Genomic DNA, 19,934 nt, shown 5'->3' with positions numbered 1-19,934 from the left:
CATGCGCAGCTACCGGCCGTTCAGAGGGGAGGCGCCATTTTGGGCCTGTGCGAGGCGGGCGGCGTCGGCGGCGCTTGGAAGCGGCGGACCCTAGCGGCGAGCGCTGCGCTGGGGGCTTCGCCCCGCCGCCAGCCCTCGGGGCCGAGGCGGGGAGGCGGGGCCGGCGGCTGGCCATGGAGAGCGAGTACTACGGCGGGGATCAGTCAGGTAGCGGCGCGGGAGCGTTCCCCGTGGGAGGGACGCCTGGGGCGCTGGGCCCTGTGAGGGAGGGTGCTGGGCACGGCGGGGCCCGTGGGGATCGCCCTGCCCCTTCCACCCGGTGGCGGCTTCCGGCTCCCGGGGCGCTTCGCGCTGACCGTGGTGTCGGGTAGCGGCGGCAGAGCCATGCCCGGGACCCCGGCTCGGCGGCCGCTCGACGGAGGGTGCGCGGGGTCGGGCAGGGCCGCCTGCGCCCGCCGGTAGTCAGCCCCCGGCTCGGCAGGGATCTGGGGTGATAACGGCTGGGCCAGGCCGGGTCCGCTGGCGTGATCGCAGCACGGCAGCCGCCTCTTTGTCGTTGTTATTTCGGGGTTTTAATTAGTGTATCCGTCTCTGCTTGCGTGCGTGTTATAAGTAGTTTTGTGATCTCTTTGGGGGATATGTGTGGTGGGTTTGTTTCTGTTCCACGCTTTCCCGGTAGATGCCCTCTGTTTCTCTGTATTGGCTCACTGTTATACCGAGAGGCTGATGGTAGCACTGCCTGGCTCCCTGTGCATCATAACTGTCAGTGCTCTTTTAAACACTGGGAGATGTCACTGAGTTTTACTTTTCTTTTCTTAACTTCGGAGTAGATGATGGTGGAGCTACTCCAGTGCAAGATGAACGAGATTCAGGATCTGATGTTGAAGATGAAGGAAATGAGCAGCATTCTGGATCTGAGAATGGAAGCGTAGGGCGCCATTCAGAGGTACTACTGGAACTTTAGATAAAGATTTCTCTTCTATAAATTGATTATTTTTTTATTTAAAGAAGCATTGTTGTAACTGAGACTAACGAGTTTATTCAGTTGTTCTTAAGTATCCTGTCTGGTAAAACTTCCAGAAAGGAATGTGTCAGATAATCTCTTGACCAGTATGTAGGATAGGGTATTTTTATGTTTTTCTCCTTAATTGTTACAATAGCATTCACTGTTTTGTACTATGAAAAGTATAATACTGTTATACTCAATTGCAAGAAGATGAACGTTACGTGTTTGAAATTCTAAGCAATGGATTATGAGGAATTTGGAATTTTACCTCAAATTCTGCCCAGTAATGTGAAACCACACATTATGGAGGCATAGATTTTCTTACCAAAGAATACATGCTCTTCTGTCTTTCCTCTCAGATGTCAGTGTTGACTCTCAGGTCTATTTTGGGCTGTGTTTTTTACCTTGTCATTCACAAAGGAGTAAGTCTCCATGAGGAGCAGGTTAAGGTTCCTAAATGAGATCTGCTCTTCCTTTGAAGAGGTTCTTGCTTTGCGAATCCTACACTATGAAAAGGGCGGTAGGGGTTTAATCCAGGGTTGTATTTGGGGGAGTCACTTAACTTGTGGATTGTCTGTTTTGTTTGAATAGAGGTTCTGATAAAAGTGAAAGTTCCTCTTAGATTTCTAGGATGATTTTGTGGTTAATCTTGAGGATTTTTTTGGTAACCTGAAGTAGAATTACATCAGGTCTTACTAGGAAGGAATAATTTTGGCCTGTGAACTCCTGTCTTCTGCTGGCAAAGTTATGTTGTGGAGAACTTTTTGATACTCATAAAACTGTAATCAAAGCTATTTCATTCTGTTCTGCATATCTTGTGGCATTTTACATAAAGATCAGGATTGACTCTGGGTTTTCAGTGGTTATCCATTTTAAAAATGGCTTAAAGTGCATGATGTGGTATCCTGTAGCGGGTGGATGTGTCAGAAGGCTCAACTCTGCTGTGGTATAACTTGCAATCCTTTTTTTATTTCTTTCCACCCCTTTATTGAACTCATACTTTCCTCAGAGTTAGAAAGTAGATGAAGATTTTGTGTTTGTGTAAAATGAAAGTTCTTCTCATGTATTTGAATTAGCATAAAGCAGATTTTGCATTTCTTTTTTTTAAAAGGTCTTGATAATTACAATGGAAGAAGCTGATTTGGTGAGAGGCAGCATCTCATATTATGACAATCAGGATTTCAGTGTGGGAGAAAATTTGTTTTTCAGTGTGGGAGAAATAACTATCTTTCAAAGGGGGTTAGTACTTCTGTTGTAATGAAAAAAAATATGGTAATGAGAGCATGGAGAGCCATGTTGCTGCTACGATAATATTAAGCTTTTTCTGCTGTGTATGAAAACATTTGTTCTTATTTCTTCTATACTCCTGTGGGATTTTAATTTTACTTACCATGGCAAAGTAGTTGGAAATCTGACCTAGAGAACAGGTAGTTGACTATTACTTACATCTTCAGCATGTGTTTTTCAATTTTAAATAACGAGAAAGTACTAGGACCTGTTATCATTCTCAACGGATCCTCTCCATGTGCCTGCATTATTTTAAGGCTTTTGTTTTGTGATGGCTGTTGAATATTCCTCTTAGATAAAATACCTCAGAAAGTCCATTTAAAAAAAAAAGATTAACTAAACCACCTTTCTGTCCAATAGTAAATGCAAACCTTCAAACCTTAGTGCTTTATTTGAATCAGTTCAAATCGTAAACATTGGAGTATTTTGTTTTGTTATGAAGTCTTACATTCTTAGTTTTCCCTACATCAAATTAAAAATACAACTCAAAATGCAATAATGTGGAACAGTGTCTGAAAGGAGTAGCTTTCAGTGATTTATCATATTATTTACCCTAAATATTCTCTTATTTCCTTCACCTTTAGGAATATGTGGGAGGAATGACACTCAAAGGTAATAAAACCTTTGAGACAGCCTCATCAGTTAAGTCTATTTAATTACTATTTCGTCTCTAATTTAGAACTCAGATGTAAAGAACTGAAGTTTTAAACTTTCAAACTTTTTTTTCAGGTTCTTAACTTTAAAGAAAAGGGGAATCCTGAGGAGTTACTTATGTAGGTCTCAGGTATGTGGGTTTTTCTTTTCCACAATTCTTTTCTGGCTTTCCTTCCCCCAATCCCACTTTATCTATAAATGTTCTCCTTGATGTCCTTACCGATTCTGCTTTAGACATATAGAATTAGATAACACATAGTTTTAGTACAGTAATGAATATGAAATCATGTTTACAGTGTTTGTACAAGTCAGGCTCATATGGAAATCTTTAATGACTTAGATTCTTACACTTTCACCAAGTCATTGCTGTCTTCATGAATTAAGTTATGGTTGAGTGTGACTGTTAACAAACATACAAATATCTTACAGTTATGAAAACAGAGAAACTTGCTGATCTGCCTGTGATGGTTATGTATGCCTTAGCTTAACAATTGTCATTCATGAGAAGATTGTAGTGGATGGGTCAATTTTGTTGAACTTACTAAATTAACAATGTACTATCTCTTAAAAGTGGTTGCATGTTGATCCAATAAACTACTTGCTAACTGAAACTTTTATGTAGAAGGATAACACTGTAAATTTGATTTTAATGTATTCCTTATTTTATACTGTACTAAAGCCTCATGTTATAGAATTCTTTCAGTTAAAAAAATTAAGGACATCGCAATTAAAATGTTTATAGATAAAGAGGAGGAAGAAAAGAAAGCAAAGGAATTTGAGAAAAATGCAGTAGCAATTACCTGAGACCTACTTGTTTTTTTGATGTCTGATCTTTTATTTTAATTAAATATTTTGAAAAGGAAAAATAGAAAACTCCAAAATTACATACTGATTTCTCTGAAAACATCTTTTTAGAGACGAACTAGTAAAAAAAAAAAGGGGGGGGGGTGGTGGAGGGGAAACCATCCTACAGAGTTTAGTCATCTTACTGTAAAGTTGCAGGCACTTTTTATATCAAGTATACTCCATTCACAGATTCATTAATTGTATTCAGAAGACCTTTGCACTGGTGGCTGTGGACAGGGCCTGTCTGTTCCATGTAGGCTCTGAGCAGGTCAGCTCTGTCTCAGCTCAGCTTTAGAAGATGCACAGTTATGTTCACGTGCTGAGTCTGAGGTAGTGTGTGTCATCTCTCTGTGGGGCTTACTGACTTTATTAATGTAACTGTCTGGTTTTTGGGTTAGCTCTGGTTGTGCTTTCCAGACTCAGGACTAGAGTAGATGGTGCCTGTCTGCCCAATCTATGTAGGGGCACCTATATTATCTGAATGGTTCTTCTGTAGGTGATTATATCACAGTAGAGTTCAGCTGCTGTAGCCACTGGGATTCTGTGGTGTAGAGCACTGTATAATCACAGTGTGAGCTAATTAGGATGCATGTCTGCTCCCTCTCCTCAAACATCTTCGTTCTCAAGAGTGATTGTCAGTTTGCTGTAACAGATTTGTTGTTAAGTGCTTCAGTAATGCTGATGTATAATTGTAATGACTTCTTACTATTTTGCATAGCAAGTTCTTTGTGATGTAGTAATATATTCTGAATAGGTGGATATATAACCTGCAGCCATACTTCTGACCTTAGAAACATTGAGTGGTTAAGAATCATTATGAATTTCAGTTGCTTTTCTTTTCGTTTACTTGTTCACCAAAGACTTGCTAGACTGGCAGTCTGGAAGGTGTCTTGAAGGAGATGAGCCCAGTGGTTGGAACAGGAGGATTTGTATTGTTTTCCTTGGTTTTGTTTAGCAAAATCCCTTACTACTGCTGACATAATTATCAATACCTATTCAGCATTAGCCATCTGAAATGAGAGGACAAACCCACCAAAAATTAAATGGTAGGAAAATAAGGATTAATGAATTTCTATTATTATAAACATCAATTTCAGTGTAGACCTCTGCATTTCAGTACTTCTTAATGACCTTACCTGTAACGTAACCTGCTGTAAAAACTGTTTCCTCTTCTGTTTGCAGTTGCAGTTTTCTTTAATCTTCAATCATACAGTCAGAGAAAATAATCACATACACATGTTGTTAGTTTGTTATGTGGGAGATACTGGACAGGAGAGTGCAATCAAATTAATTTTTTTGTAATTAAAAAAAAGGAATAAATAAAATCCCATAATGAACAGAGAGCAGTTGAGAGTGTGTGTGTGTGTATGGTCTTCCTCAGCTGTGCGTCAGTTCTGTAACTTCTTAATATCCATATTTAATCCTTTAAAATTCCAACTTCAGGTTTTAGCAGAACCATGTTTTCCTTCTGTAAGGAGAAATAAGAAATACTGAATAATACCACCAGCATGATTCAAAAGCCTAGCATAGCTGTAGAGACAGGGACAAGTACTAGAGAGAAAATTACTCACTCATATTATCACACCAGCGGTTTTGTAGCTAGCATTAAGTAACATGGAAACAGTGACGTTGTATTTGAGTGCGTGTTTTAAAATTACAAAGTCCTGATTTTTTTCCATTGTGCAGTAAATTCCTGTTAGAGATTCTGCAGTTGTTTAGAAGTTGTTATTTTATCAAGTGCTAGCCAAGGGAATAAACGCGTAAAGTCCAAAATCTTAAGAAGCAGTGTTATTTACTGCTGAGATTCTGGAGAGAGTAGTTCCTAAAAGCAATTAAAAGTTTAATTTTGTTTAAAGTTCCTTCTTAATCATACATTTTAAAGATTAATAGTAGTGTTTGTTGTAGATGTAGGATAGATAAACCTGCATTGTTGTGTGTGGCTCTAGGAGTAGAGTGACTGTAGAAAATAAAAATAGATAGAAAGGAAATTAAATTGCTGACTAAAAAGATTTGTTCCAGAACACACAGGTCTTAAAGTATCTCCTAGGACAATACATACTCGGTTTGCAAATATGCTAGTGGAAAGAGTCTATAGCTGAGAGAAACAAAATCACCCCTGAGGAAGCCTGGCTGAGGAGTGGAGTTGAATATGTAGAAAAGAAGTTCTTTTTACAGTTGATCTTTTCAGATGAAAACGAGGTTATTGTGACAGTGACTGTGAGAGTCGTACTGAGTTAATGAAATGAGTGTTCCAAGAGTCTAATTTTGTTTTCTCAGGTAAATGCAATTGAGATTTTTTTTTTCCAAGTAGAAATTAGATGATGTAGGAAAGATAAACCAAGATGTGTTCGGCAATGATATTGACAGGTGGCTTGTGAAAGGTTTTTCCAAAAATGGAACATGTGGCTCAGTATTTTTTTGCCATATAGAAAAAGACATAAAGGATTGTGTTTCAATTCTGAGGTTTTAAGATCAGTGTATTTATGCATAGGTTCTCAGATGTGTGGATTGGCATGGGAGCTGTCAGCTTAAGGGAGAGAAGCATTGAATCTGTTATGTTCTTACATGTTGAAACACAAAACTTAACAAAATACTCTGAAAGGTCTGACTAAAACTTTATTCCTGTTATTTTGTAGGTTTATGATCTTGACATGCTTTTAAATAAGTTTCCTTGGCAAAGAAGCTCTTTTGAGCTTCACTTGGAAAGTAGTGCATGTGGAGTTTCAGTAAAATGTATTTCATACAAAAAACCCCTGTGTGATATCTTAAGAAAAAGAAAATGGCAAGTGTGGGATACCGTTTCTTGCCATATTACTGGGGATTTGGACTGAACCACTTTGAAGGCCTGACTTTTTAAAAATAAAAGCACTAAGCATTTACCCTCGAGGAACCGGACCCTTCTTAGACATGTTTATTTGAGTGCTTTTCATATTCTCTTACCATTTTGGAAATATGATGGAGCTGCAGGGTGGACAGACTTCCACTGATCTCATAATATTTTTTTCGATCTGAAGTATTTGATAGTCCTTTGATGCAAACTGTCTAATAATTATTTCTGTATAGAAAGTATTAGTTTGCAGTACCCTGGGTAATAAAATTGGAGGAAGGACAAGCAAAAAATCAGAACTTTTTTGTTGCTATTTGTAAGTTGTTTTTGCTTAGTTGCCTGAGACTATTTTTCTCTTTCAGAATGAACACAGTGATGGAGAAGATGATGGGCAAATGGGAGAGCCTCATATGACAGACTCTGAAAATGAAGATATCCCAAGGCAAAAAGACAGTGACTCAGATAATGAGGAGCCTCCAAATCACAATGTAAGTGATTCGGAAAATGAAGCAGCTCATGGAGGGAAAGACAGTGATTCTGATACTGAGGACCATCCAAATCGGCATTTAAGTGACTCTGAAAATGAAGATGCCTTAAATCATCAAGCAAGTGACTCTGAAAATGGAGAACCTCACAGGGATCACAGTAGCGATTTTGAAAATGAGGAATCACACAAGCAGCCGGCCAGCGACTCGGAGAGCGAGGAGCTCCACAAGCAGCCGGCCAGCGACTCGGAGAGCGAGGAGCTCCACAAGCAGCCGGCCAGCGACTCGGAGAGCGAGGAGCTCCACAAGCAGCCGGCCAGCGACTCGGAGAGCGAGGAGCTCCACAAGCAGCCGGCCAGCGACTCGGAGAGCGAGGAGCTCCACAAGCAGCCGGCCAGCGACTCGGAGAGCGAGGAAGTTTCTAGACACAAACAAGAAATAGAGTCTGAGGACAGTGATGGGGAGGACAGGAAGGAGGAGGTGCAGAATGATTCTCATCATTCAGATAATGAACGTGTAAGGGAAGGATTTCAGGGCTCTGACAGTGAAGAGGAGGGTCCTAAGAGACGAAAAATATCAGACACTGATGAAGATGAGAAAGAGGAGGAGAAGACAGTGAAGAGGAAAACAGCTATCCTTTCTGACAGTGAGGATGAAAATGAGAAAACACGTAAGGAACTCTAGTGTGAAAATAAAAATGTGATATAACAAGCAGTAGTGTTAGAGTTAAATTATTGCTTTTATGTGAAGAAAGCATCTAAGATAAATGTGAAACCGTAAAGCAAATTTGGTTTTAGAGCACAACTGTATTTGTAGAGGCTGTTCTAACTGCATTTCTGTGTGAATGTATATCTAATACTTATGAGTAATAAGTAGATCTAGTAGAAGTAAGAGAAGACTGTAGTGATCTTGATTTATACTGGTATCTGTTGTTGTGTTGATTATTCCTGTTAGTAATTTCTCTAGTTTTTATTTCTCTAGTAAATTTTTCCACTGTTTTTTTCATACAGCAGAGGTGAAACTCAGTCTTGAAATCGCATGTTTTAATGGATAGATGTGGTGTATGGAAACTTCAGTTACTGACTGAATAAAACAGACTTTAGGATGGATATGTTTTTTTTTAAGAAATGGCAATGATACTGTGTTAGGAGGGCTAGTCAACTTCCCTCTTGTCCAAATCGAATTTGAGAGAATAGTTTTTTGAGAGTACCAGTAGTCCCCTTTGTTACTAAGACATGTAATAATGCTCCTTTCTGTTGGCAGCTGCAAAAAAAGTACGAATCCTTTCCGATGTTGAGGAATCAGACAGCGATGCTGCTTCAGAGAAATCTGACAAAAGGAAGAAAAATATTGTATCAGATAGTGAAGAAGAAGAAGAAGAAAGAAAAGAGAATGCTGGGAAGAAAAAAGAAGAGAAGGATCTGTTCGGCAGTGACAGTGAATCTGGAAATGAACAAGAGTAAGTGCTTCTGGGAATATGAATTCCTTCAGGGTTGCAGATAGTGAGACTGATCATGAGTAGAGAGTGGGTGAATCCCAGCCAGAGAATGATTGTCCACCTTCATTGGTGGTGTGAAGAGGAAAGTCAGTAGTAGTTGGCAGAATCTGTGGATCTCCACAGAGTCATTAGAAATTTTGCACAAAATGGACTTCTCACTGTTGCTGTCTAAATAGAAAAATGTTACTGTTACCTTCACAGGAACCTGATTGCAGATATATTTGGAGAATCTGGTGATGAGGAAGAAGAGGAGTTTACAGTAAGTGTTATTATGGATGTCTTTTCTTCAATTTCTAGATCTAATCTTCATGGGAAGGTATTTCAGAATGCCCCTTTGGGTTTTAATTCACGTTCAAGGATATGCTGTTTCAGTAGGGAAGATTTAGGGTTGGCACTCACTGAGGTCGTCTTTAGGTCAAATAACACTTACAGCTCTTCTGTTGGGAGAGTTATTGGTGTGAAAGCCACAGGTGGAATTAGGAAGCCTTTGTTACTCTTTCTTCTAGATCCTCTGCAGACTTATCCGAAGCTTTTCAAGTATCAGTCAGGTGCATGAGTAGACGCTCACTCTTGAATCCGTACACTGACTTTCACTGTCTTTACCCATCAGGGTTTTAACCAGGAAGACTTGGAGGAAGAGAAAGGTGATGCAGACATGAAGGAGACAGCAGATGAATCAGACTCTGATGATAATATCAAAAGAGGGAAGCAGTAAGTCAATGTGTTACATACTCCTTTGTTAATAGCAAATGCAAGACTTCAGTGAAAGGGCTCCTCCAAAGGCTTCTTAGTCTAGGAAGGCATGGGACTATGTTTCTACAGAAAGTGTGTTCTCATAAACAATGACAGAAGGTCCTCTCCCAGCTTGTATAGTTTAGTCACTTGGCAGTCCATAGCAGATTACCTATGCAGTATTTTATGGTTTGTATCAAAACCTGAGTGAAATTAATATCTAATGAAACAAACATCTAACTATTTCTAGCAGTTCAGCATTGGAGTCACTGGTGTGTTTCTCTGCTGGTATAAGGGATAAGGTATGGCAAGACTTGCCATCAGTATGTCTCCTGTCTGCTTCAGTAGCATCAGAGCAGTGTATTGCAGGTACAGGAAAGGTAAATCTTTGTCAACTTCAGTGACAGCTTTAGTACATTTTGAACCCAGGGTATCACATGCGTGCACGTCGTCAGCTATTTCAGCAAGGTCTTGCAACTTAGGAGGGCATCTCAGAGGCATTGAAGCCCTTTGCTAGTTTCCCAGTTTGTATACTGTGGGTAACTAATGATCTTACAAGGGCGTTGAGACGTAATGCTCGTAGATTTATTGGAGAATTTTTGAATGGTTATGCTACAGAAATACAAAATTATTTCTTACAATGACAGCAAGATCAACCTTCTTCTGACCATCAGCAACTTCTCTTCTTATGTTTCAGTATGGACTTCATGTCAGACTTTGACATGATGCTGCAACGAAAGAAGAGTATGAGTGGCAAGCGTAGACGAAACCGTGATGGTGGAACTTTTATTAGTGATGCGGATGATGTGGTCAGTGCTATGATTGTGAAGATGAATGAAGCTGCTGAGGTGAGTTTTCTAGGCTCCAAAGACACCTTCAAATCTAGTTCCATTCTATGGGAAAATCTTGTGATCAGTAAAATACAGAAATCTGGCTGATACTCAGGAGGAGTAATATGGAAGCTTTCCGTAGCGTACAATTTGTAAGTAACTGTTTAAATGTTACTTTGCTATTCTGAATTAACAAAACTTCTTCTGGTGAAATCTGGAGAAAATACATATTCATTTTTAAAGATTAAGATTAGTTAACTTGCTAAACTTTGATCAGCTGAGATGAACTGCCCTATAAAAAGGGAGGTATGCGTGTTCTATAAACTACATGAATAACTATATCAAACGCTGAGAAAGGAACTATGTTTTAATTTCATTATACAGTTACTAGCATACATAATACTTCAGTGGTTGTTCCTGAGAAGAATCCTTTTTTAAACTGTTTGAATGAAAGTACTGTGGTACATGATGGTAGAGCAACAGAATTATGGCAACTTCATGTTTCATGTTACTGTTCAAGGTTTATTGGGGTCTTGCCTTTTGTCAAGTATCTTCTATTGTGGTTGGAGTAGCAATCAAATTAATGAATAGCACTGTAAAAATAATTAAAACCAGTTGGGGGCAATATACAGAACTTTAGAAAGAGGAGTCTTACAAATAGCAACAATGAAAAAAAGAATCTTGCTGAGAACAAGATAAGAAGGATAATGTGTTTGGGGAGGAAGGGAAGAGTGAAAGAGCGATCTGGGAGACAACTGAGACTTGCTTGATCTTGATAAGAAAGTCTTCCTTGGACAAGATGATAGCCAGATGTTTCAAATGAAGCCATAAAGTTTGAAATACTGGAGAGAAGGAAGAGCTGAGCTCCAGTATTGTGATGTCTTTAGTTCTCTAGCATGTGCCTGTCAAACCATTCTGGGGTGTGAAGAGGGGAAAGGGGTATTAGAAGAATCTCCTCCCTTGCAATAAAAAAAACATTATGCAGAAAGAGCCTTCCGTGGATTAAGATGAGTGGAAAGGAGTTGCCACAGCAGGACATAAATCTCTTGATTGTAACGGGTCCTTTTGATACGTGAGCTCAAGCACTGAACAGATAGTGACACTGTGGCCTTGGATGATAGTCACTTTGAAACCCAGACTTAGTTTTAGCACGATGCACATCTGTGTGCTCTTATGTTACCTGCGCCATCCTTCATCCTAAATCTCCAGGTTATCCACTGGTATTCATAGGTGAAGTGAGTATATGTTTTCTCACTTCCCATTGTTTTGGTTAGTTATTTTCCTGTTGTTCAAGTGAAATGTTACTAACATTTCTAGGTTATCTGTGCATAGCTACCATGGAGGACAGTTTATTGCAATAACTGTGAATCATGAAGTAGGAAAAAAAAAAGTAATTTTAGGGGGCATCTCTTTATGTGATGCTTTTAAGGAAAATGTTGACTGAGGTGGGAACCCTTTTTTTTTTTTTTTTAAAAGAAGTCATGATATAATGTGTTTTGGGGCTGCAGGAACATGGAACAGGGTACAGAGTTAGTGTAATCCTGCCAAAGTTGCACTTCTCATTTAATAGACTAAACTTTTTCCTGTGGATGTTTTAAAGGATGAGAGTTGCCGATTTCTTCTTTTGATTAACTTGTGCTTACTCTTAACTCCCTGCAGGAGGATCGACAGCTGAATACACAAAAGAAACCAGCACTAAAGAAATTAACTTTGCTACCAACTGTAGTTATGCATCTTAAAAAGTGAGTTGTCATTCTCCCAGTTAATCATCATCTTGGGGAATACTGGGAATTTGGTAGACTTCATGGAGTGACATTACAGTTGTACTGAGTGTGCAGTGGAACACTTCTTTTCTTCCAAGTAAATGCTGGAGCTAAGCGGCCTGAAAACCCTAAAATTCTATGTAATTTTACCTGTTTAAATTAACATGGAACAAACTCAAATGCACTATCGTGCTGAAGGAACGCACATCTTAAGATTTTGATGTATTATTATATGACTTTGTGGCTTCTCTTTGCTTTAAACTTTCTAGGCAGGACCTCAAAGAAACTTTCATTGATAGTGGTGTTATGTCTGCTATCAAAGAGTGGCTTTCTCCTCTTCCAGACCGAAGTCTGCCGGCATTAAAGATACGAGAGGAGCTTCTCAAGATCCTGCAAGAGGTTTGAAACTGACTTTTAACCATACTTGATTTGTGGCCTCCCCATGGTTTTATAATCATGTGCTTTACATTTGGTGATAAATGTACTGCAGCTGCTACTGATGGACCATGCAGTGATATACACAAGGAAGCAAAGTGCAAAATAGATGTGTGTAAAAGTTGCATCATTTTAATCAGTCTTAGTTGTAGACATCTTGTCTAGCTGAACAAAATTTGACTAGGGAACTTCAGGCACTTAATTGTTAAAAAAATTTTGCCCATGTTCACAGCATGCGAATAGCTCTACTAGCAGCAGGCCAGAAGACATTTCTAAGAGTCTCAGGTGAACTACAGACATGAAGTTCTCTACCCCCTCTCAGAGAATTATGTGCTATGGCATTTCTAGACACTTGATAAATCTATTTAAATTGTGTGGTGCACTAGAAAGTGACTATTAAAGTGTGGGGTGCACTAGAAAGCCCATCATACTTGGTGTAGACTTTTAGCATTTGTAGCTAAGCTGATTACTTGAACATTTTTGCCTCATAAGTTTTTTTTATCTTTATAAAATGAATGCTTTGAAGGCAGTACTTCAGTTCTTGGGTAATATAAGCAAAAGAGCATTCGGAGTAACTAGGTCTGGAAACTTACTTAATTTTGTGTATAAAACCCCAGAATGTTAAGGCAAATTTCTAGGTTTTGGTGTTTGATACTTCAACTAATTCCTAGTGGGATAATGAAAAAATGCAAGTTGCTTATTATTATTGAATTATTATTTCAAGCTTATTGTGAAGGTGGGTTTTTGTCTTTTTGTGAAGTTCAATGACACCATTAATGTTCAGACGCCATTTCTTGCTGTTCTCCGACTTCTCCTTTATCCTGCAGCTGCCCAGTGTGAGCCAAGAGACTCTGAAGCACAGTGGCATTGGTCGAGCTGTGATGTACCTTTACAAACACCCCAAAGAGTCGAGACCTAACAAGGATATGGCAGGGAAGCTAATCAGTATGTAAACCTCCCTTTGCTTTGCGTCAGTGAGATTTCACTGATAATTTAATTTCTGCATCAGTCTTTCTGGGGCATGTTTTTTTCTGTCATCTGTTATAGAATTAGTTCTGCAATGTAGGATCTCACTATCATTGCTTTGTTTGTAGAGCTCCTAACAAATGCTGTTACGTTAACTTCCGCATGCACCTTTTCCTGTTTCTTTTATTCTTGTTCTCAACCAGAGGATGGCATTTATTTTGCCCAGATTCTCTCGGCTAGTTGTCCAGATCTCGTGTATATGCTACAAAGGCAGGGAGGTGCTGCCAGAAGTCTGTTTGTTCCATGGACTTTAGAGAGATCTTGGATGACTGAAAGTTTACTTCTTTAACAGCTGTAGTCCATGTGTAGTGCATTCCATCCTGAAGGACCGCACACTGATTATAAACTGATGTCCTTTAGGAACTATTTTGCCTATTTCTTAAATAACCTTCACTGTGGTGTGCAGGAGTTCCTGACACTAAGTATTCTAAGACCTGAGAGAGATTCTAAAAGAGCAGGCAACAGCAAGAGACCTCATGGATGAAAGCTCTTTCTTACTGTCCACAAGGCTGGATTTCCCTGAAATATCAAGAGCTCAAAAATAAATTTTTTGAAAGGAAGCATAAATATTTTCCATAAATGTTGAAAGCGGTATTTGGTCACCAGAAGGGATTGGAGATAAACTTCAGAGGCCTAGTGTTCATTAACCAATTTTATTTTTTTTAATAGATGAATGGTCTCGACCCATCTTTGGCCTTACCTCAAACTACAAAGGCATGACCAGAGAAGAGAGGGAGCAGAGAGATTTGGAACAGATGCCTCAGCGAAGGAGATTGAGCAGGTAAGAGTAATAGGCAGAAGCATGAAATCCATCTTTCTTTCTAAGACTCCATCAAGAAAAATGAAGTGGTGTGTTAACATTAAGGGAGTTAAAAGGATAATGAGTGACGACCTCTCTCTTGTCTTTTACCACACTTGACTCTTTTAAAATTACTATTTTTCTCTCTGTAAAGATGCTTATAAAATTTTATTTTTCTGGCAGCTCTGGTGGTCAGACTCCCCGCAGGGACCTGGAGAAAGTGTTAACTGGAGAGGAAAAGTAGGTTGGAATTTTTATTTTATTTTTTAAAAAATTTTTATTAGAAAAAAAAGTATTTTGGTGCTACTAACAATATGCAATTTGTTTTGAGGTTTTAGAGGCAACGGTTGTGCAGTGTGTTTCAGAGGTAGAACACGATATCTTGCTTGTACTTCTTTTCTTGCATAAGATTTGTCTCTAGCAGTCACATCTTTTATTTTTCTGCAGGGCTCTTAGACCCGGAGATCCCGGGTTCTGTGCCCGTGCGAGGGTGCCAATGCCCTCCAACAAGGACTATGTGGTCAGGCCAAAGTGGAACGTGGAGATGGAGTCCTCCAGGGTAAGCGCCGCGGCGTGGGGATAGCTTAGCCTCTCCTAGGAACTCTGTACCTGAGCTGTCTCTGATTAAGCCCGGGAATCTCTCACGTTATTGCCGTGGTTACTGTACAGTACAGTAGTTCTTTTAAGTGCCTCTTTTGATTTGAGTAGACAATAAGTTCTGTTGTCAAGTGGGCTGCTTTAAGCTCATCAAATACTTTCACTCGGTATTGCTGCTTCTTTAACTAAAAAGATTTTCATGTTAACAGTTCTAGAGTCCCTCTCTAGGGTGAGAATCTGATTACAGGCCTCTTATTTTAGAGTATTTTGAACTAAACCTGCAATTCAATAAGTGTGTCGCTGCTGTTTTTATACCACTCCCAGTTTTTGTGTCATGTTCTAGTGATAATACTGCAGTTTGGGAAAACTTTGAGGTTTTGGTAAACATTAACAGCTTCAGTAGAGGCCTTTGCCTTGCTTTATTTGGTTCATCTGTCTAGCTTGTGCAGCTTAATTTAAAAGCAGAGTACATGGTAGAACACATGTAAATGGAAGAAGTAATAATTACTGTGCTTTCTGCTGTTCTCTCCTTCTGTGCATTAATTGAGATATTGTTTCTAGCCCGGGACTATTAAGAGAGGTATTAGTCGCTTGGAAAAACACAAGAGACGGTTTGCTGAACAGAAACGACTCAGCAAAGTGCATCGGGCCATCAAGTTCAGCATTGAAGGCAACAGGATGCCCCTGTAGCCATGACACTCTGCCTTCCCCAAGTTTGAGAGGTATTCCTCAAGGGAGGTGTGAACAGTGCATGTGCTTCAGCTGTTGGCAGTTTGCACATACAGGGAAGGAGTGTGTACACCCTAACTTAAACTTGGAAAACTCCCCTCGTATTCTCTCATGTCTGTACTGTGACCTAAAAGGTAACTTGTACAGGAAAAAATAGGCTGTAGCACATAACGTTTGCTGTGATACCTGCCTCGACAGCTTCAGGGTACCCAAATGCCAGGTGTTAAATGAAAATACCTGTACTCAAAAATGGCTTTGTACCGCCTGTGGTTTTGAATGCTGTCCTGACATAATCAGGTTCTTGAGGTTTACCTGAACTGACATACAGGAATTCTTAGCCCTTAGTATAGGACCTCATGTCGCTGTGTACCAGTATCCATGGCTGACATTTTACTGGTCCATAGTAAGGTATTTTTCACACCTACTTGTTTAAGGAAGTTGTTTAATGTGTGACTTTAGGGGTGGTTGACAGAAGGCAGAGAACAAGACCTCTGCAGAAGACCTCTGCAGACCAGGGGGAAGAATCCCCCGCTGTTAATGCGGGGTGGAGGGAGATCAGTCAATGCCATACATCAGTGTGGGGATTGTTCTGACAATTTCTAGTCTGCATTTCAGTTTTGTGAACAGGGCTGCCACAAACTAATAGTGACAGGAAGATGCTAGCACAAATGGTAGAGAACTGTTTAGTTTGATTCATGTTTATTTGGTTTTTTTAAAAAAAATATTTTTTTAAAAATCACTGTGAAATTCCAGATATAATTTCAATGAGTAGTGAACAGTTTTATAAATAAAGTTTATTTAAAATCAGTGTGTCAGGAGCACCTTCCTCAGTGATGGGAGCAAGAGGTTCAGTTACTAATACATGTTTTCTGTCAGATATTAAGTAGCATGTTCTGAATATTTCCGTTTCTCCCACACTTAAAAGGTGTGAAGTTTCCATCATTTATTGTTTCTGTTGCCTAGTTAGGGGAAATTGCTTTCTTAGAAAGTAATAGCTATGGATTGGAAGGTCCTTGCTGTTTGTCTTCAGTGGCATTTCTTTAGAGAATCATTGTATTTAATCTGTGCAAAATAACTGCTGCATCATCTCAATTTTTCATTTGCAGTTAAAATATAGAGATGAAATACCATAACTCTTCTAATAACTTTTCTGATCAGCTTAGGTATTTCTTTTGCTTCCCCCTACACACCCTTTTTCCCAATAATCTCTTGCTTTATAAGTACTAATCAGTGACCTTTAAAATAATTTGTGGTTTGGAACTGCTATGTCAACTCAATCCACCTCAATTACTGTGTATTTGTACCTAAAAATCTTCCCCCCACAGGAAGCCTGTATGTATGACACCGTAGTGCAGTGTATGTCACTAAACTCCAGCCAATATAGATACAAAACTGTTCCAAACTGTGTATTCAGCCAGCATGTGAACAACTAACGTGGTTATTAATCCCTGTAATGTGAAAGCTTTACTGTGTCATGTTTGTGAGCGTGACTGCCTCCCTATATGTGATGAATATATTGGGGGAACCATTTTATCCACTTTGCGGGGAGAGAATGCGTGCACATATGCGTGCACACACCTACACCCAGTTGGAACCAGTGGCTTCGTCAGCTCCCTCTTGCAGGTTTAACCTTGCATGCGTCACTTTTCTTAAACCTCTGGGACGTCTGCTTTTTTTCAGTGGTAATTATTAGTTTTATTTTTTAAGTTCCAGGGGACCTCTAAGAAAGGGGTGAGTCGACTGGACAAACAGATGCGGAAATTCACAGATATCAGGAAAAAAAGCAGATCGGCCCATGCAGTGAAAATCAGCATTGAGGGCAATAAGATGCCATTGTGACCCTTCACAGAATACCCCATGATCTCTGCTGTAAGACAATACACCCATAGACTTGTTGGAGACCTTTAAATTTTTTAACAACTTGTTTGGGGTTTTTTTTAGTGAATCTTTGAATTGTTGGTTCAGGTTCTGGTATAAGATGTTGTCTGAGGACTGTGAATATGGGGACTTCTTTCTCCTGATTGTATTTAAACTTGCGCTATTATGTCCTTTGTACAGATCACGTATTTGTTGTATTGCAACACTTTAGACAATAAAACATCTTCTGTTTTTTCGGGGGGCTGTCTGTTGATTGCTGAAGAGAATGTATGTACAGACCACCTGGTATGTGGAAAAGCTGCTAACTGTTAATTTTCTGTTTACCATTGTCCATTTCCTCTTGACTCGGTGCTTTATTAATCAGTTGGTTTGACTTTGGAGATCTACATGTACAGGTTTTAGTTAGAAATATTGACCATCTTCCACTCAAAGGATTTCATTTTTTCATGAAAGCATGATGTGAAGTTCAAGAGACCAGCAGACCAACCACTAAAAATTCCAGCGGCTTCCAGCTAAAATACTTGACGTAAGACAGCAGTATTTCACGACTACTGATCCTCCGTGCAAACTGCAGAGCCTTCAACAGTGACTGCTACTGGAGAACAAAAAGCTGCAGCTGAAGGGTGTCTCTGTGATGTGTGATAGCATAGATGATTTTTTTAAATAAGCTAGACTTTGGAATCAAGGTTAGCAAGATTGCACAAGACGACTATCAGATTGCTGGACACTTCATTTTTGGGTGCTTTATGCAGCACTTAGATGGGCTGTGTGGAGCCTTTGCTGTAGGGCTTGATACCGCTGTGACTTCATTTTGTAGAGTTGAAAGCTATGTCAGTTTTCCTTTTTTGTTTGGCTTTGGTGTGTGGGCAGCTCAAATGTGTGTGACTTTCTGAAAGGTTTATGTTTCCAGCGATAAGGAGCGGGGTCTCGTGGCTGCGTGAGGGGGTAATGCTGCTATTTCTTTGTCCCCGGTGCTATAGAAAGCCAGCAGAGCAACATTTTGTACCTCTGCTTCTTTACCTCTACCTCTGAAAACCGTTTTTGTCGTCTGAGCTTGCCTACGAGAAGAGGAGCCTCTCCTCACATGGATAACTGGCAGTTGGTGTTTCAGTAAGAAAGCTGCCTTCATTCCAGGGGGGCACAGCCCATTTCTGCAATGTGTTCTGTAATTCTGTCAGTTCTTTGGTGCTGGCTGGGTTAGGGGTGCTTAGTACCTCTGGCATCTGCTGGCACCAGTAATGGAGAGGATGTAAGTATGCGGGTGGTCATGTTTGAAATACGCTCCTGTGAGAGTGACAGTAAAATGGAGCTGAATGCTGGGATGTGACCTTAAGCAAAAGCTGAAGGCAGGTGCCTGCGCTGGACGGAGCCTACTGAAGAGACGCTAGTGGCGAGAATACTTCACCTGCTCTTGCCAGGTATGCTTATGGGACAGTGACTGACCTCAGGGGTGTGGCTTTAGTGTGCTCGGAGTTTCAAGGGTTTGGTTTCTTTCTCCCATTTTTAATTAAGCATTTGTTGGAAGATGGGGAATTCCTTACTGCCACGTTGGCAGATGCAACTGAGTGAAAAAAAATGAGTGAATGGCTATTCATATACCTAGGTTCTGTTCAGTCCTAAAGGTCTGTGCCTTCTCTCCCAATTTTTTTTTTTGTAGTTCTGTTTTAAAACCCTAAGAGATGTTTCCTTAAAGTACTGACCCTGGTGGCCTTGTGCAGTCCTAGCAGCTTCTTGCCATCAAAATTAATAGCTCAGCATCACATGGGCTCTGAAGCAAACAAAAAGGTGGTTTCTTCTGGAATGGTGATAATGGACTTTTACAAGGCTTTGAACAAAGCTGAGGGAGACCCCCAGTCATAAGCGTGAACACTGATTGGTTTTTAAATTAAAACTTCATAACAAATTGGAAGAAAGATCACAAAATCAAAACAACTTTTGACATGAGTCACAAAGACTGCCTGTTTATGCAAGATGCCAGTGTAGGTACTCAAAAGGGACAATTGGGGGATATTAGTCTGGCCCACAGATACTTTATTTCACTTGCATTTTTGGCTTTGAGCACCACTTTCAGGTATGTGAAACTTAAGCTGTGTGGGGAAATGGACCTCTCCAAGGGATGGGTAGGTGGACACAATCCATCTTTCTTTGGGGATAATAGAGAAGCTGTTTCTTCCTGTGGTGGTGTGTTTGCTTTTTCCCTGTCAAATCTGTTCACAAACATTTAATGTCTGAATTACTGGTTTTCATCAACCTAGGGGAGAGAGATTGTATACATGAGGTGGTGGGAGGTGTCTTCAGAATAAAGAAAAAAGGGTTATCTTTTTAGTGTGAAAAATTAGCGTGAAAAATGGTTCTGTTGTTTGCTCCTTCTGCAGCTCTATTTGTAGCTCGACATGTCTTACTCTGCCCAGAGCAGGGTGGGGGTGGCAGCACGTAGCCCACCTTCACGCCTTTCCTCACCAGCTGCTGGAGCGGAGCTGTGCCGTAAGTAGGGCTGTGCCCCGACGTGTGGGAGACAGAGATTCCTCACACCCCCCCGATT

At 40.1% G+C, this 19,934-nt stretch overlaps 1 protein-coding gene across 4 annotated transcripts; it reads left to right on the top strand.

Moving 5' to 3' along the window:
* IWS1 (interacts with SUPT6H, CTD assembly factor 1) lies at positions 1 to 19,727 on the top strand. 4 transcript variants are annotated; one of them, XM_054835963.1, is made up of 15 exons: positions 1 to 207; positions 831 to 946; positions 6,983 to 7,775; positions 8,369 to 8,564; positions 8,805 to 8,862; positions 9,214 to 9,314; positions 10,033 to 10,183; positions 11,825 to 11,907; positions 12,198 to 12,327; positions 13,191 to 13,308; positions 14,059 to 14,170; positions 14,372 to 14,428; positions 14,636 to 14,747; positions 15,347 to 15,507; positions 17,222 to 17,359. In XM_054835963.1, the coding sequence occupies exons 1-14, from the start codon at positions 174 to 176 to the stop codon at positions 15,473 to 15,475; spliced, it is 2,190 nt and encodes a 729-aa protein (XP_054691938.1). In that variant the 5' UTR covers positions 1 to 173; the 3' UTR covers positions 15,476 to 15,507; positions 17,222 to 17,359. The 4 variants fall into 4 exon arrangements, with proteins under 4 accessions (XP_054691938.1, XP_054691937.1, XP_054691939.1 ...); XM_054835964.1 differs by lacking the exons at positions 1 to 207; positions 15,347 to 15,507 and adding exons at positions 2,878 to 2,905; positions 3,023 to 3,077 and having other exon boundaries at positions 900 to 946; positions 17,222 to 19,727; XM_054835962.1 differs by lacking the exon at positions 15,347 to 15,507 and having other exon boundaries at positions 2 to 207; positions 17,222 to 19,727.
* The last annotated feature ends 207 nt before the right edge of the window (positions 19,728 to 19,934 follow it).

This window comes from Grus americana, chromosome 9, assembly GCF_028858705.1.
Source record: "Grus americana isolate bGruAme1 chromosome 9, bGruAme1.mat, whole genome shotgun sequence".
NCBI classification, from domain to species: Eukaryota; Metazoa; Chordata; class Aves; order Gruiformes; family Gruidae; genus Grus; species Grus americana.
This window is presented reverse-complemented; position numbering and strand designations above follow the sequence as displayed.

Coding starts and splice junctions, on each gene's coding strand:
- IWS1 (XM_054835962.1), top strand. CDS start 174: ATGGAGAGCGAGTACTACGGCGGGGATCAGTCAG. Junction 7,776..8,368: donor GGATGAAAATGAGAAAACAC/GTAAGGAACTCT, acceptor TTCTGTTGGCAG/CTGCAAAAAAAGTACGAATC. Junction 9,315..10,032: donor AATATCAAAAGAGGGAAGCA/GTAAGTCAATGT, acceptor CTTATGTTTCAG/TATGGACTTCATGTCAGACT.